This window comes from Varanus komodoensis, unplaced genomic scaffold (genome assembly GCF_004798865.1).
Source record: "Varanus komodoensis strain SLA01 unplaced genomic scaffold, ASM479886v1 scaffold18_1, whole genome shotgun sequence".
NCBI classification, from domain to species: Eukaryota; Metazoa; Chordata; class Lepidosauria; order Squamata; family Varanidae; genus Varanus; species Varanus komodoensis.
Window position 1 is genome coordinate 1875385 of NW_025335548.1, and position 18942 is coordinate 1894326.

An 18942-nucleotide genomic window follows, 5' to 3' on the forward strand; every position below is an offset into this window, starting at 1 on the left:
CTGAAAATGGCATTGACAGGATGGCTTTTAGCTACGCCAACGACAGAAGGCAATCCTGCAAGCAGAGTACCAAGTTTTTGCTATTCATTGGATTTGCTTTTGATTCAGATGCCTTTCATCTTTATTCTGGAGAAGCCTGGTTGCTATTCTTGCATCCTGTTACCCGTAATGCTTACAGTGTCCACCCAAATGGGCCATAACATACTCTAATGTGCTTGGTGTCACCACTGTGGTTCACAGTAGAAGCAAATGACCTTGTAAGCTTAATCATTAAAAGGATAGAAGAACAATTTTGACACTCCCACCCTTTGATTACTGCTGAACTTTCTGTCTACTTAATATAAAGTTTGTGAGTCCCCTAATGAAGCTTTGGCTCATACACTTTTCTGTACATTTTGCTTTGTACGGATGACCCAAGCCTTTGCACATTCTAAAAGCTTACTTTCTAATTTAATGCAAAGTCACACAGGCAGAAAAGAAAAATCATTTCTCTCATGCAGATTCATAGCATGATGGCCTAACAACCCCTCTGAGAATACTGAGCGTACTGCAGTGATGACAGTTTTAATGGCTCAAACTAGCTGGCACATTGGCTTTAAATCAATCTTATCCTTAACTGTTCATAGGCAACTCTGCAGTGCGTCAGCACTATGCAAGGTGTTTTTGTACAGTGTTCCTTCTTTCATTTAAAAGCCTGCAAATGAATGCACATTTTTCTTCCCAAGGAAACAGAGGCACCAATTGAAAAGCCTCGTTCCCCATTGTTTAGTCTTCCTCAAGTAATATATAATAATTAACAAGGAAATAAAATCTTCCAGCTGTGACCAAAGTGTGACCTTCTCACACCCATCTTGACCAATTTACATTTTTATATATTTTTAAGAAAAGACAGGCTGATGTGCATTTAGATAAATGTGGTTGGTGCTAAACCTGACGTGCACTTCTACTATTCTTCTTCGTGCCAGAGTCAAACAGGTGAACAAAGAAGGTTACAAACGGAGCAGTCTTGAGGATTTAGTAGGAGGGATGAGGCTCGGTGGCTTTTTAACCATTTGACACATTCTAAGGCCTAGGAATTGCTCTGCAGAGTCAGAGTAGCCGGTCCTACATTCCGCTTCCAACAAATGGCCAATTGGACTCCTCAAGGAGGTGACCCATCAGGTGCTTCTAGAACAGGGGTCCTCAAACTTTTCCACCAGGGGGCCAGTTGAAAGCTGCTGGTGCTAGGCACGGGCCGGAAAGGTGGTGCCTGGTCGTGCGTGCGGGCTGGCGCGGGGGTGGGGGCGGAGTATGTGGGCACACACGCTGAGGCGGGGGCGGGGTGCGTGGCGCAGCAAGGTGAGGCGAGGCATGGGCGGGCACATGTAGCGAGGGGAGGCGAGGCATGGGTGGGGGCGGGCACGCACCACAAGGCGGGCGCATGAGGCAGCAGCTCGCTCGCTTGGAGATCATTTTCTCCGAGCAAGCAAACCGCTGCCTCCCTGTGCACGGGACGAGTTGGGCAGCGGCGGGTCCAAATGGGCATGGCAGGCAGGATAAATGGTCATGGCAGGCTGGATTCAGACCTCGGGCCATAGTTTGAGGACCCATGCTCTAGAAAGTCCACAAGCAGGACACGAAGGCAGTGGTCATCCCTCACCATCACCCTCCAGAAACTGAAATTCAGTGTCCTACCACCTCTGAAATTGGAGGCACCATTGAGCTATCATACCTAATCACTATAACCTGTCTTCATTAATATCTCTAAACCCTCCTAAAGTAATCTAAACTAGGAGTAATCATGACTTCTTGGGCTGATTTACATCTGCGTGTACATCATTTGATGACCAGGCCTGCCAGGTTCTTTTCTCTTTCACCCCAGCAGAGCTCCTTTTTCTTTAACAGCTGAGTGAAAGATGAAAGCTGAACAACTGAATGTTTCCTCAGCAAGAAAACTGGTGTTAAGAAAAGCTTCAGCTGGATAGCTGGTGGAGCAGCAGCTCCCTGGCAAGATGCAGTTCTCATGCCTGCCCTTCACTCCCCCTTAATTTTACCTATCCGTTTTTATTTCCACGTCAGAGGTAAGGTCTGCAGGGAAGTCGCATTCCTATTTGCATCATCCCGATGACTATCCAAGCAAACTCGAATTGAGCTGCTCTGCACACCCTGCTGCTCGATGCCAGGGAAGTGAGAGGCAGGCCTGAAATGCATGGAGAGACTAAGGCAGGACTCAGGTGTGGCCCTGGGACTCTAAGGTGTGGCCCTGTTCCCAGTCCTTGAAGGGGGCTCTGGTTTCACTGGATGGGAGTTTCTTTTTAATGTAACTCCAAGTGCCACACACTGTCTGGCACACAAACCAAGCCATTTTCATGGAGCTCCAAGACATCAGTATAGAGATGGGGTACTATAAACTTGAACTCCTCCCCGCCCCATTTAACAACAACGAAAGCTTAGCAAGCCATGACAGGGACAAGAAGAGAACGCAGCTCTCTGAAATTTTAGCTTTCCACTAGGTAGGGAGTTTTCCTGTATTAAGCACTGTGTGCATTAAAAAACTGAACTGACCATGACATGTGTAAAACTTTCACAAAGCTTCAAATACCATGAATGCTAGAGTAAATAATTCAAATGATAATTAAATACTAATTTCTAGTATTATGTGCCCTGTGCCCTCACTGGTATTTAAAAGGTCATTAGGGGCTGTAGCTCTTTCGGATTTTCATTTGTCAAAATCAGAAAATGCCAATACCTACTCAAAATAAAGAGTGAGGTCTGTTGCCAATATCGACTTCTTCAGAAGCTGCATAAGGTCACTGTAATCCTTGGAGGACAAGTTAGCAAAGATGTTGTGACCCTGTAATGAAAGAGATAGCAAAGCTAAATAGTGCAGAATCGATATAGGGTTTCTGAAAGGTTTTCCAATAACTTTGCAACGTGTGTCATTGCTACAGCAAATCTTATTTTTTAATTCATAATGAACTCATGACCAAAATATTTCCTTCAGCCACTGTAATTAAGATGTTTTCCTGGATTTTTCTGCTAGTCTGAAATTATAGGCAATTAAATAAAATGACTACACTCATAAATTTGATGCAGGCAATTGATAAACAACATACCTCTTAATATTCTTGCATTTCCCTAATGACACTGGAACTATACCTTGAGAGCTTTGGTGTTTTCTGTTGCAGAATTATATGTATGAACAGAAACATCACAAATTCCTTTTAGAATGACGGCTCAGTGCTTAACATGTGCAGATGGACCAAAGAACCAATTTCAGTGGAACTTACCTTTCCCAGAAATGATTCTAAGGAGTGCATTATATGTTTCTTTGGTAACTGGTCTCACACTTTTTCCAGGATTGCAGCTCACTCATCCAAAAGCATGGAGAGAACAACTCTTGACTAGCTACCTCATCCTTATCAGGTTGGGGCACTCAACCATAAAACACATATGGGCAGCCCTTGCTCTCCCCGTGGCTTGTAGGAGCCCTGGAAAGTCCCACACTCTTTTCCCTGCAACCCAGCTGATCAATCTTCTACTAGGCAGGAGAGGAGAGACTTGATACTGCTATAATAGTGATCTTGAGATGAGGAGAGGCTTTGAACTTACCTTACCTCCTCCTCCTCCACCGTGATCCAGATGCTATCGGGACTGCTGTGTCCTGTTGTTAATATAGCTCTGGATAAGGATTATGGTGTAACTTCATCATCTCTCCAGCAATCTTGCTACAGAGGCAGTAGTAGTTGCCAGAAACACTGTGTAAATGGCCATCTAGATTGGGACTGCTGGCGTGGGAAAGGCTTTAATCTGACCTCCACCCCAGCAATCCCAATGCTGAGGCCACTGTTTCCCTGTTGCTGATACAGGGGGCAGCATCTCAGACCCAGATCACTTGTTCCCTTGCTTCTTCACTCTCATCAGCCCCAACCCAATAGTAACTCCTTATACTGCACTTTCTACATGAGGTTTTTAATCTGCTGAATCTACTTTCAGTTTTGTCACAGAATTGAGTTCTACACAATCTGAGTTCTACACAAAGAGCTTTTCCTTCCTGCTTTTCTGCTACACAGCCTCTGGGTATAGCAGCATAACAATTAAACAAACCAAGAAATATACTTTCTTTCACTTTCAGAAGTAATACTCCATGTCCTCCTTCCTTCCTTCCTTCCTTCCTTCCTTCCTTCCTTCCTTCCTTCCTTCCTTCATTATATTTATACATTGCCCCCATAGTCCATACAGCTCTCTGGACAGTTTACAAACAAACACTTATTAATAAATGCCTTGGGTAGAAAAGATAATTATGCCACAATGTTTCCAAATCCTCACATTTCAAGAGTGGCTTGGCAGGCAATGTGGAGGCATGTTGAGAAGAAATTGGAAGTCCCATTGTATTAGTAACATATCTGATGCATGGCTCTTTGGATCAACACAAAGGGTATGAAGAACACGAGCAATTTAAAAATGACGGCAAACATAAACCGCTGTAAGTTTTGTAGAGGGGAGGGCAAGAGGGAAAAGCTACAATGCTAAACCAAATTGGCAGAACTTTGTAAAATCATAATGCACATAAAATAACACAATCCTTGGTATTTCTTCACCAGTCTTAGCAAAAAAACAAAAAAAAAGAGCATAGATTCTGATTTTTGGAGGCAAACTGGGGAGAAGGGTGTCATTTAGTGCTGCGGAAAGGGAATGTTAAGAGAGATAAAACAAATCCCTACTGTCTACCACACAAAATGAAAACAGTTGTGTCTGGTCTGATGGTCTTATTTATAATGAATACCAAGGAAGTGGTGGGAGAATTTTATCATGGCCTCTACAGTTACTGCATTAAGGCAGAAGCAATGACACCCTCTATTCCAGGAGATGTATTTGTTTATTTATCAGGCAAAACATTGACTGGAATATTCAATTTGTAATAGTATAAAAAATGCAGAAAAATTGTAACAATACTCTTGAGCTGTTTTGCTATATTGAACTATTTTATCTGTTCTGGGAATTAACATTACACTTGTCATATCATAAAACTCAATCTCAAACTTTCAAAGAAATTCAGAGCAGAACCCAGAACCTATTTCTTTATGTTGTCAGAACCAAAAGAAAAAACTAGTAATAGATGCACTATAAAGATTCTAATAATTTATTTTAAGATACTTATATTTACAAAAGAAGGTTGGGCATTCCGGTGGCTTTGTACCTCACTCTGAAGAATCATGACAGCATGGTTAAAATGATGGTGCTCCAAGGTAGCAGACGTCCCGTACAGCTGAGCCAAAGCTGATCCACTCCTAAAAATGCAACACACAAAGGATCAGCACTGCTACATTCAGCCTGTGTTCCTGAGCTATGTTAAGCTATGAAAGAAATGCTGTCAGTAATTTCACCAGTCATAACAAAAATCCCTTGAAGAATATCTCACATATAGCCATGCTGACACTTATTTCCCACCCGGTTGTCTATCATTCCAGTGGCTATCAGATGGCTATTTCGATGTTGCACCAATCATCTTCTTACCCAGAGAAAACATAAAACCAGTCCTCCAGAACTGTTATGTTAATTTAGGATAATTTGCTGAATTTATCTGAATATAGTTTGCATTTCTGATCACCAGGTGGAGTAGTTTGGTGAATGGGATGTGCTCTTCCCTCAAAATGCTTCACGGAAGTTGAGATACACTGGAAGGGCTTTCCATCAGAGAACTATGACTTGCTTGGACTTCTATCAGAAAACTGGGTCATAGCATATGGCATATAAAGATGCTACATAAAGGAAAGATATATTCTCTGAATAACAGGTTGGCATGAACACAAGTGCAAGCCTTTGTAGTAGTGGCCCTTCAATGCATGAACTCCCTCCCTCGTGGGATATACGCCCAACTTTCTCTTTTTTAGATGGGCCCTACATATTTTGTTTTATTTATTTATTTCATTCCACTTTTCTGCCACCCCATAACCCAAAGGGGGCCTGGGAGGCTTACAAATGCTGAAAACAGCATATAACACAATTGATAAAACAAACAAAATAGATAAAACAGTAAAATTAACAGATTGCAACCATCTCACAAATAAAATTATAAAACCACACACACACGATAAAATACAACCAACGAATTAACAGCCAAAATTAAATAAATAATCAACAACCAAATATACATTATAAATTAAATAAACCAAAGGCTTGTTTGAACAAAACAGTTTTCATCTGACATCTAAAGGAAAGCAGAGTTGACGCAAATATATCCCTGGGGAGCTGATTCCAAAATCTGAGTGCTGCTGCAGAAAATGCCCCCGTCCTAGTCTTTCCCCCCTTGATCTCACTGGGAGTGTGTATTTGGAAGAAGAGTGCAGAGGACAATCTAAGTGGGTGGGTAGGAATATACGGAGAGAGGCACTCCTTCAGGTACTCCGGTCCCAAAGGTTACTTCAAACCATTCTTGGACAGGAATTTGGGGCAGTTTAATTTGTTACCACTCTTGCTTTAAGTGCTCTTAGAATAATGTAAGATATTGTAATGTTGTAATTCTTGATTTTTAAAATGTTGTTAGCATTTAAGCTTTCCACCTTTTTTAAAAGAAAAAATATTTAAAAGTTTATCTATTTTTGTTTTACTATCCAAGCCAGGCTGCCTCAGCAAGTGGCTTTTATTACACACAAGAGACTCAAGAGAGCTGGTCTTAGCAGCTGAGAAAACCAGTTTTTGATCAAGGTGGCAAATTACAGAGAACTGATAGGGAAATTGTTGCAGCACTCCCATTCAGGCCTCCCAGGCTCTGCCCTCAAGGCGATCCTTTTTGAGGAGTCTCTTGGGTGGAGAAATGCTTCAGCTGACAAGTGTTGCTCCTCCCTCGTTTTACGTCTAACTAACCTATGACTCTCAGTTCCACCTCCTCCTTTTCACTCTGGGTTGGCATCACTGCAGTTCAGAATGGGTTACTGGCCTATCAGCAATAGGCCCACCTAATATGAGCGGCTCTGGCCTGGCAGCCTCAGCCCCCTCCTCATCTGAGACCAAATCAACGCCTGTGCCTTCTCGGGATGCAGCCCTTGCATTTGTGTTGCATTATTTTTAAGTGAAAATGGGGAAAAAAAAGTTTTTGGCCTGGTACCAAAATGAAAAAAGTGTTGGTACCAGGCAGACCTCTCTGGGGACCCCATTCCATAACCGGGGTGCCACCACAGAGAACAGTAATCTACAGCTCCATTCTATCTATGCAGAAGTACACATACACAGGATTCTGCATTCCTAGGTAAGAGTGTGTGAAGTTGCAGTCTTAAAATACAATTTCTGGATGGGTCTATATCAAGATAACTTTGTATAGAATTGCAGAGTAGAAACTTACTGAGAGTGACTACTGCTAACTTGAATCTATTTTGGCCCCCTCTTACTGTTGAGGCTTATGAAAATATCACTTCTGATTATAAAAATATTTGGATATCCCTGAGGCAAGTGACTGATACGTCCTCTGTATGGTTAAAGGTGTGCCTGCTCTTCTTGGAGGAATCCTGCTGCCTGTTTTTAAGAAACAGAATGCTAAGAAGTAGATGGACTATTAGTTTGGTCTAGCAAGATTCTCATCACTTTTAATGCAGATATTTAAAATCAGGGCATATAATTTCGCAATAAAGAGTTCTCTTGCATGTGGTAAAATCTTTTCTGCTCTCTATGTGCTGATAAATACAGGTAAATACATCTTTGCAAAGTCAATAAAAGAAGGTGGGAAAGCTATTAAAAAGAAGTTAAAACAAACCTATAGGTTCTTTACCATTAAAAGCATGAAAGTATGAAAGAGGAATGCACACAATCATGTCCACACTCATCCCACTCTATCCCTGCTTTTAAAATGTGTGCCAGAATATGAATGATCATGCACAGGTGTATTTGAATTTGTAATTCCTGAAAACTTATGTCTGTCATTCCTGATGCAGCAAGTGATACACAGGCAGAAGTCTGCTTAAGGATCTCCTTAGCAGCACTGGAGTCTCTATGTGTCTAAATATATCCATGTGGACAGAGACACCTAAATACAGGATGCATACGGCACATACGTTTATTTATTTATACACATATTTATAGGCTGCCTCTAACTGCCAAGGCCTTCCTAAGCATATATTAACAGATGCACAAAAATGCACTCATAGTCCATCTAGCCATGACTCTTTTTAGGGTGGGTTTTGCATTTAACTTTGTTTTGTGCCATTGTACTAGGTAATAATACATTAGCAGAATTTCCAATGAATAAACTAGACACAGGCACAAAGAAATCCCACATGATTTCTATCACCCTTATTCTAAGCAACAATGTGTATTAACAGAAATGATGAAGTTGTACTAGTGTATAAAACAGTGGAGGTCTGTATACCCAGCAGTGGGATAAACTCCCTACTGGTGAAACTGCAAAAGGGCATTAGAGAGAGTGTCCCTTTTCTCCTGTTTGTTTGCTGAGGCGATAGAAATGCTGGTCCGTATGAGAAGGGCAGATCCCAGGATCAAAGATATTGCAGGTAGGGACCAGGAACATCTGATAAGTCTGTTTGTGGAATGCACTCTTAACGTCCTTTAAATGTGGAAGAGGCCATGCCTGCACTTACAACGAGTCTGTCTAAACTCAAAAGAAGTTTGCGATTGTTGATAGATTATAGTAAATCAGTGCCGTTATGTATGCATCTTTCCCAAGCAACCTCATTGCTAAAGACATCATCCAAACAACAATATGGAACTATAGCACAACAATTAACAACATTAAACAAGAACTGTATAACTGAATGCATCCTCACTAATTAGGATAGCATCTTTTAAAATGATGCTATTGCCCAAATGATAGTTCCTTATTCTAACTGATTTTCACACTGTTGTCAGAAGCAAACTTCAAAAAGTGGCAAAAAATGGTGGAGCAAAACAACAATAACGACAAGAAGAGCAGGAGACCTAAGGGAGCAGTGTACAGGCAACAGAAGCAGGGTGGGTGGCCAATACCTAATCTTAAACTGTCTTTCAGATTCACCAGCTTATCCCCATTTTTCATAAGGATTAAACAGTTCCATGGGTAGTAATGAAAACCTCTTATAACACCTACCAACATGTGATATTTCTGCCTCTCAATAACATTTTAGCTTTTTTGCACAGACCACAAATATAGAGACCAAGGGCCAGGGTCTTTAATCCTGCACGTCACTGCTAGATCCCTTTGTAGATCATCAGGCATTCCAGGCCCTATACAAACATCCCTCATATAGGTCAAGGAAGGAAAGGGGTTTATACCATTTATGGGACATGGTACTAGCAAGGGAAGCCAATTTATATGGCAACTTTAGAACAGATTTTCTTAGGAGAACAGCTGAAGTGGAAAGAAAAGATCCAGGCTGGCACTTTCACATTAAAAAAGTAAAATAAAATGGGACCCCCAAGGTCAATAACCATTTTTGACTGGGCAGTATAGCTGATTTGAAGGGGATGGTACTGTCTATCCAGGGATGGCTATTACAGGATATTTATGGAAGCACACATGGTTTGAAAATCCAGGGGGAAATGAAATGGACCTCCATCTGCAACTGTTCAAGACCCAATCAAAACAGCTTGAGGTATCCCCCCACCCAACTCCGAGAAACGTTTCTGCACAAATTAGAGAAAGCACCATTATAAACTGTACATAGATATAATTTTATCCCAATCAAACTGGCCAAATTTTACCCAGGATTGTCTGCATTATTCCGCAGGAGCTTCACTGGAAAGCTAATATATATCTTGTGGGTGTGTGCAGTGGTTTTTTAAAATATTGGTGGGTAATACTTTGATTTTTTGGGAAAGCAACAAACCGAAGCATCAACTTCTGTGGTTCCTTAAATTTATTACCTACATTCATGGGTGTAGATAATGAATTCTAATGCACAAGGCATTGTTCAGAATTTTATTATAGGTATCTATCTGGAACTGGCAGCTCAATGGAAGACAAGTGATCACCTCTTGGAATAGTGGTGGTTGCATAGTACTGCAAAAACAAACTGAAGGTGTTGAAGCAGGTGGTGGCTAAAGGCTGAAGCCAGCCAAACATTCTGCATAAATTCTGGAGGGATATATTATGACATGACTCTGAAATTGTATGATCTGTCCCTTAAATGAATGTAGATTGTGCCTGTTATAAAGTCACAATAAACAAAACATGGCAATGTGATTTTAAAAACAGAATGGATGGTATAGCAGGAAAACAACACGAATATTGCAACCCTGTACCTGTCTAGTCAGAAGCAAGTCCCATGGGATTTATTCCTAGGCAAGTGTGTATAAGATTACGGTCTTAGGTCTTCTGTCACAGGTTTAGCTTTTTTGTTTAAAAAATAATTCTGCTGTAATATCTTTATCTATATCTGTATAGATATACACACATGCAGCTGCAAATCATTTAAAATGCTAAGTTGAATCCTTAAAGGGAAACTATGAAATGTAATTACAAAACTGAGAATTGTTGGGATTGGAGTGTCACAATAGATTAATGTGCACCAGTATTTCACTTCTGGGACACAGCCTAAAGCGACAAGATATGGTTTGTTGGGGGGTGTGCGTGTGTGTTCAAAGAAATGTGTATAAGAGATTATGCTAGGAATGAGAAGAAATCTCCTAGGAGCTTATACTACAAAGCTGCACCATACTGGTATTTAATCATCATGGGGCAGCTGTAATGGGGGCAGGGTTGGGGCAAGAATGACTTGGGGACGACATCCCTAGAGAAAACAGCAGCGCCGAAGTGCATTAACAAAGCAATTTCAGGGAGCTGTGATGTTGCTTTCAATCACACGCCTCTTGATCTTTCATCATGCACAATCCTGGCACTTAGAGAGTAAAAGGAGAAAACGGAGGGTCATGTTAGGCTAGATTCAAGGAATCTGCTTGTGAGAATCACAGACACCGCTTCTGCCATAACATCTTCTGTTTGCACACAGTTCCCAAAATGTGCCCTCAGTGATTTCAATGGCATTACAGAAAGACTTTATTCTGTCTCAACAAATCTAAGGGACAGCAAGCGACAGCCATTGACTGATGGGTCTCCTCCTATGGATGGCTGTGGCATGCTAGGAGTTGGAGGACTTCTGTGTGTAGACATGCACTGAGGGGCACCCTTAATCACTGCAGGAAAAGCCAGAAGCAGCCCCTTCAAAGGTTTCAAAGGAACAGGAAGAACTTCACTGAAGTGTGAACCACCGCTCCAAGGAAGAAGAGAATATACAGCATTAAGTACAGCATTACATGAGCAGAATTCCACATGCACAATCAGTCTTGCCTTACTCTCTTCCCCCTGCATCTCCACATCTGTTCTGGAGGGAATGCCGAACCCATGGAATATGTTTAGGGGTGGAAATGGAGAGTGGAAATCCACTTTGCTGGTGGCTTCCTTTCCACTGGTGGACACCCAGCACTGGAGCCACCCATGATGAAGGGAATTCAGTCTCTCAGGAGTGAATGCCCAGACCCCTTTATTGTGTAAGACACCTGCACATTCATCTCACTGTGAGTCTATAAACACAGAGGGATTTCTACAAATCCAACAACTTCATTTCTCCTACACAGCTGGTGTAGAATGCTATTACTTTACCAAAGCCTAATCCAGGAGTTGAAACATTCTCTGCCTCAGATAAGGGTGTCACACAATTATTACATCATCATCATCATCATCATTTCATTTGTATACTGCGCAGAGCCAAAGTTCTCCAGGTGGTTTACAACAAATTATTAAAAATACAAGAGATTAAAACAGCATGTATTAAAAATTAATTTAAAATAACAAAAGAACACAACTAGTGGATAACCAAGGATTCACTGCTGGGATTACTGCAGAAGCCGATGACCCTTTTATCTCGCCCAGACAACTATGGTGCTCCCTCAGTGGCAACTTCTCTGAATTTGTCCCATGCTACTCCTGGCTCACAACCCCCAGTCTTTAGCAACACACACTGAGACTGAACTAGAGCTGAACACAGGCAAAGAACCCACTCGTATGACAAGGATTCTTTGTGTATATATTAGGTTCAGGTTCAAGTCACAGAAGTGCCCTGGTGAAAGGGCATGTATGATACTTTATAGGAAAGCTCTTTGTTTCCCAGGGAAGCAGGCAGTCTAACAACTTCTTTGAACTGGCCATGCATCTGAGCTCTGGGGATCTGATTCTAATCCAGCTGTTGCACCACCATGAGTCTTGCCAAGTCAGTGCAAAAACAGAGCATAGGAGACATGGAGCAAACCTTCTGATTCAGACCTTTTCTGTGCAAGCTGTTCACTGTACTTTCATCATTTTCTACTCATTATTGTTTATGGGTTCTTTGGACATGTCATGACACCCTAGTTTTGCTTTTGTAAAGAACAGTTTTTGGCTGCAGGGAAAATATATTAATTTTCTGTGAAATTGAAAGGAAACACCTTTTCACTAATGTGTTTGTGGTGTTCTGCTATACCACAGTGCCACCTAGAGGTTATGTAGCAGAAAATCAGGAAAGGAAACACCATATAGTGCTCAAATCTCAATTCCATGAGAAACTGAAAGCAGATACAACAGATTAATAGTTGATTAACAAGCTCATGTAGAAAAGCTCTCACAGACTAAAGTACAAGTTGTAAAGGAGTTATGAAATCTGCCATGCAGTAGCCACAAACAGGAGACATTTTGTTTTGCAGAGGAACCCTGCTTGGTGAAGCACCTGCTTCTGTTTTTAATGCCCTTGGCTATATTCCACTAATACTGCCTAAAAATTCATACAAGTGCAATACAGGTATAAGACTGACAGATGGAGAATTTTCAGTGCTTTCCATTTTGGCATACAGAGATATTTATATAAAAGAGATAGTCCGACCAAGGGAGCACCAAAGTTTTGTATCACAATTTTATTCCAGGCAGACATTAACAGAAGGGCAGGTTGAGTTGACAGCATGATTCAAAAGACATTCAAATTTAGGTTTCAGGTAGGAAAAGGAATAGGTAAATGTTAAGATGGATAGTCTCTCTTAAAGGCAAGCATAAGTATACTGTGATGTGCATGTCACCCTGAAATTAATGCTTTCTTCTGTAACTCCTGATAGGTTTAACAAAATAATAAGAATGAAAAAACATACTTGGCTTGAAAGGCATTGTTTGTTCCTCTGTGGTCAAGGTCATGACATAAGCATCCCACAATCAAAGCTAACATTTCAGTTTCTGTCAGAATCTCCTGAAATCCTGCTGTCTGAAAGAAGAAGAAGAAAGGAAAAACAACATTGGTGATTTTAGGAGCATTTTTAAGAAATCACATATACAAGTTCTTAATGGAAGTATGGACAGAGACTACATGTTGTAAAGGCTAATCATTTGTTCAAAGCTACTGAGGGCACAAATACAGTGCAAGTTTTCATCTAGTCAGTAATATACTAGGCCAGTGCTTTTCAACCACTGGTCCACAGACTGGCAGTGGTCTGCCAGCGTTTCCTGCCGGTCTGTGAAAAAGCCGCTGTCATGTGCGTACACGAGAGTGGCATTGAGCTTGCCAGGACCAGCACAGGGTAAGCTGTGCTCTTGCTGCCGATTTCCCACCTCTTCCTTGGCCGAGGAGGCTGGGGAGGGGAGAGGCAGCTCAATAGGAGTTATGCTGCCGGCGGGGCCCCCAAAACCAGGCCTTTTCCTTTCTCGTCTGTGTTTTCTACTGCAAAGGGAAATGCTGAGGCAGGATTGTGTGGAGAGTGTTTTCTCAGCCAACCTATGCTGGTGTGTATGGGGGGTTGAGTGGGTGGGGTTCATTGTATTTCATTATTTGAGATTATGAATATTACTGTATTAAGTAATTTAGTTTGATTTTGTATTGCTCTGCTGCTAATATTGTATTTGTATTTGGTATTAGCATAGGACTGCATTTATACTGATTTTGTATTTTGCTATTGTAAATTTTTGATCAAGTATTCTTGAAAAGAAGCAACTGCAAATTTTGTGGTGGCCTTATTTCAATGACATATTTCTCTCTAAAAACTTCAGTTATATTTTATTACATGTAATTTCAATATTTTATTCTTTTATAAGCATTTTATTGCTGAGTTTCTGATCATTTTAGAGAATTTTCATTTTTTGGTACTATATTTAAAAACTAGTACACAAAATACTATGTTATGTATATAATGCTTTTTATTTCGGCCTCAGTGATCCCTGAAATAATTTTCCTATTTTTGTTGGTCCCCAACTGTAGAAAGGTTGAAAACCACTGTACTAGACCATACATGCAAAAGGCTTAACCTGGAACAATTACCACAATATTAATGAACTACTTAAAAACAAAAGAGGATACACTTTTATTAATATTGGGCTCCTTTGATTAAACTTCTATAAGGAAGGCAATTAGCTAAGTTTCTGCTTATTCTATTGGTCTTGCACTGGTGAGTGAATCATGGAATAGGATGCTTTCCATCTGGTATAATCATGTTTTATACAGATACCAGGTTGTCTTGATGGAAACATAAACCTTACTGAAGTGTTCTTACTTGGACATTAGGCTCTGCTGGCCCCTTTTTGGATGCACACCTTGACATGGTGAGGTGGTGTGAGCATGTCAGAGAAGCCTAGTGCAATGCCAACAGGAGGCCAGGCTCCCTTGCTAGCTAGCCTGGTCTCCTAGCAGGGACAGCCAAGGCGTCAAAGCACTTTACGATGCATGCACCTTCTGCAGGAGTAACATCTTGAAGGACGGTATACAAATGTCTTAAATAAATCAATAAAATCAGCAGAAGAGAATGACTATCTCTGATGGTGATGGAGGCAGAGAAACTTCTGAAGGGTCGCTACTGAGCAGCAGTGGTAGTTGAAGGTGACATTGGTGGAGGAGCTGGTAAAGTGGAGGTGAATGTAAGGAGGAGATGGCGGTGAAGCTCCAGCTAATTCTGGTTAGTACTGGGCAGAAGGAGGGAAGACTAAACCCCTTCTGATTGTTTTTACCTTGAACACCTTATGATGACATAATCCAAAATGAAATAAGAGATGAGACCCCCAAATCAGAAGGCACTCAACTAGCTACAGAGGAAGAACAAAGGACAAGTACGAATAGCACAGTCACTAATGACACAATTAAATTAAAGCTGAAAGGGAGTCTTAGTGGCACAGAGGCAAAAGGAAAGTCCAATGCTGAAAAACACATAGGAACATGGAACGTTAGAAGTATGAACAAAGCCAAACTGGTAACCATAAAGTAAGATATGGAAAGGTTAAACATCACAGTATTTGGTGTGAGCAAACTAAAATGGGACATTTTCAGTCAGACAAACACAAAACAATTTACTCGGGAAATGTCAAAAACAGGGTGGCTCTAATACTGAGACAAAATGTAGCAGGGGCAGTAAGGGGTTATAATGCGACGTCCAACTGAATCAGATCAATCAGAAAACCTATCAACATAACCACCATTCAATGCTCATCTTTCAGTCAGCTTAACTATAATTCGACTATCAATCCAATGTTGTGGGAAAATTCGGCCTGACGGTCAGAAACAAATGACTCACAAAATTCAGTGAAGCTAACCATCTGTTTATAGCAAATACACAATAGGCAACCAATCAGGCAATTGTACATATGGACATCACCAAATGGGCAATATAGAAGTCAAATAGGCTACATAAGTGGAAGAATGACGTGGAGAAGCTATATTCTTGCTGTCAAAACAAGATGAGAAACAGATTGTGGTATCAACCATGAACTCTTAATATCAAAAAAGTATTTGATATTAAGCTGAAAAAGATCACTAACAGAAGCATAGTGGCAAAATACAATTTTAATGAAGAATTTAAAAACCAGATAAAGAACAGATCTGCATTACTAAATTTAACTGACAGTGAAGCAGAACTGTGGACCAAAATCAGAGACACTATTAGGGAAGAATGCACGAAGGTAATTCCTGTAGCAAAATCAAAGAAAAAGCCTAGACGGATGACAGAAAAAGCACTTAGAATTGCTAAGTAAAGTTGAGAAGTGAAAGCAAATGGTGACAGAAATAAGGTCAGAATCCTGAATGCAACTTTTCAGTGACTATCAATAGCACCTATTATCTGGCAAAGCACTGGGCTCTCCCTCACTGGAGACATTAAAAAAGTGTCTGGACAGCCATCTGAGGGGATGGTGTAACTTAGTATCCTGAAACAGCAGGAGGTTGGACCTGATGACCTTCTGACCCCTTCCAACTCTACTATTCTTTGATTCTATGAGAGATACAATGACTATTACAATGGCCATTGCAAAGAAATAAACAACAACAACAACAAAGAAAAATAAGAGAACTCTTCTAAGAACCAAGACATCCAATGGAAATTAAAACCTAGGAAAGCTGAGAGACCAACTGGGGAACTAGTATCCAACGAGGAGAAAACAAAGAGGAGGTGGAAACATCATTTGGAAGAACTATACAGAAGATACAAAAGGATGACAGATGCCTTCAAAGTGGAAGCCTATATGGAAGAAACTACAATACTGGAAGGTTAAGTGAAAGCCACTCTGAAAACACTTGGAAGAAAGCAACTCGAGTAGATAGGAAGAACGGGGCCCATGGAGGATGCTTTGCCCAAGGGCCCTCCAAAGCCTGAAGCTGGCATGTGTGTGTGCAAGATAATGAGAAAGGTGGTAAAAATAGGACCATATATTCTCCTCTATAATGTTGCATTATATTATATGGGTAGGATACAGAGGGAGGCAAGTGGCAATGAAATAAAATGGCAGGCAAGAGGCAAGCTAACTCCTTCTCCTTACTGAACCTTGGCTGGTGCAAGCTTGAAAAGGTCTCTGGGTTTGGTGCTCTCTTTCCACACTCTGTTTGTTCCCTGCACCACACAAAGGCTGTTTACCTACTCCAGAATAGCACTACAGCCTTACTGCTATTCCAGCACAGGTGGCAAGCCCAAATCATAGGGCAAAATAAAAAGGACAACGGAGCCACGCAGATAAGCACTGCAAGAAGTAGCGAGGTGGGGGTGAGGGAGCAGGGTCTTCTCAATCCTGTGCCATGCCATCTCTGTCCAACAAAGCCTTGCTGTTGTTGTTGTACATGTCATGAAGTCATCTCTGACTTATGGTGACCCAATGAATGAATGTCTTTGAAACGGTCCTGGCTTTCACTGTCCTACTCAGCTCTTGTAAACTCAAGACTAGCTTCCTTTGTGGAATCAATCCATCTCATACTTGGTCTTCCTCTTCTTCTGCCTTTGACTTTCCCTAGCATTATTGTCTTCTCTGGTGAGTCTTGCCTTCTCATGGTGTGCCCAAAGTACAGCTTCAGTTTTGTCAATCTTGCTTCCAGGGAAAGTTCTGGTCTAATTTGATCTAGGATCTTCCTGTTTGTCTTTCTGGCAGTCCTGCATCTCCTCCAGAAGCACCTTGACATTGACACCAGCTGCTGTGCTCCTTCTCCTCTTTCTCACCTTTACTGTAATTTGCTGGTTTGACAAGCAGAGAAAACCAAGAAGCAAGGAGCAGGCATCTACTGTTTCTCTTATCCCCACCTTTGTCTGGGCCTGAGTGAGACACAGGTGAAAGGCTGAATGGGTGAAGAACTCAGGTTGGTGGCAGGGGTCTTGTCAGTGGTCCCCTGCTAGAGTGTGGGCCCATGACAAGGACCCAACTATTCCTGCCAGTCCTGCCAGTGTATGTTGGGGTATGCAGTACAAGGGCTCATTAAGAAGAAACAAGGAAATAATTATGTACAAATTGGTTTTCACATTTAATGTTACAGGTAAAAAAACTACATTAGCTAATAGAAGCAACAATACCTGACGAATACATTCAATGTTAGTTCAAGAAAAAATACTGCAATGAATGCAACTGAATACCAAATATTAAAGATTACTTTAAAAATCATTTTCAATGTAAATACAGAGGCTGGATCCAGACTTAGTCATATGTATGGCTGACCCCCTGAAATCAAAGGAACATCAATTAATCATAAATTTAGTCCTGTTGATTCAAATATGTCTGGTCTACATATGACCTAGTCTGGATCCAATCTAGTAGAGCTAGTGTAGCGCAGTGGTTAAGAGAGTGGGACTAGGACCCAGGCAATCTGGATTCTACTTCCCACTTAGCCATGGAACTCACTGGGTGACTTTGAGCCACTTATACACTCTCAGCACAACCTACTTCACAGGGTTGTTTTTCTGAGGATAAGATTGAAAGGTGGAGGAGAATTATGTAAACTGCCTTGAGGTGCTTGGAAGAAAAAATGGTGGGATATTAATATAATAAATAAATAGTACGGGGGCAGAAGAATATCTGTTTTGTAAAAAAAATGCAATATGATAATTAAAATGCAATGCAATAATAAGTACTAAAAAGGGGATTAGGTTTCCTTTGCTTTCAAAATTTAACTGTGTATGGAAAAATAAGCAGGTTGCTTACCTGTAACTGATGTTCTTCGAGTGGCCATCTGTGCAGTCACACATATGGGTGCTGCGCCTGCGCAGTGCCTTTGGCCGGAAAAAGCTAAATAAACAAGCTAATGGTTTATTTTGGCGGGAAAAAAGCTCCGCTCCCCCTCCCCCACAGCCTATAAAGAGTGGAGCATCTGCCATTTTGTTCAGTCTTTGACGACCGAACGGACGCCCTCTTGTGGAAAAAATGACTTGTAAATGAGTTCTACCATGAACAGTATCGGTACCGAGGGAACAATGAATATCGGTACCAAGAAACAATGCTAACATTCATTAATGACAGAGGTCCACTCACTGACACCGAGGGGGCCAGCGGGTGGGTTATGTGACTGCACAGATGGCCACTCGAAGAACATCAGTTACAGGTAAGCAACCTGCTTTTCTTCGTCGTGGCCTCTGTGCATCACACATATGGGTAGATTAACAAGCTTACCATAATGGAGGAGGGGAGGTGTCCTCAACGAAGAACTGATGAAAGAACAGCTCTGCCGAAGGAACAATCTTGTCGAGCGCGGACGACTAAGCGGTAATGTTTGGCGAAAGTGCAAGGATTTG

General features: G+C 41.3%; 1 protein-coding gene across 1 annotated transcript in view; it reads right to left on the bottom strand.

Annotated features, from left to right (window-relative positions):
- Positions 1 to 18942, bottom strand: part of PDE11A (phosphodiesterase 11A) — a 194144-nt gene that overhangs the window by 27632 nt on the left and 147570 nt on the right. Inside the window, exons 13-15 of the mRNA XM_044427065.1 lie at positions 13078 to 13187; positions 5180 to 5270; positions 2733 to 2833 (exon numbers count right to left, since the gene is read on the bottom strand). Of these exons, the coding sequence (XP_044283000.1) occupies positions 2733 to 2833; positions 5180 to 5270; positions 13078 to 13187 (302 nt within the window). The remainder of the gene's footprint in view (positions 1 to 2732; positions 2834 to 5179; positions 5271 to 13077; positions 13188 to 18942) is intronic.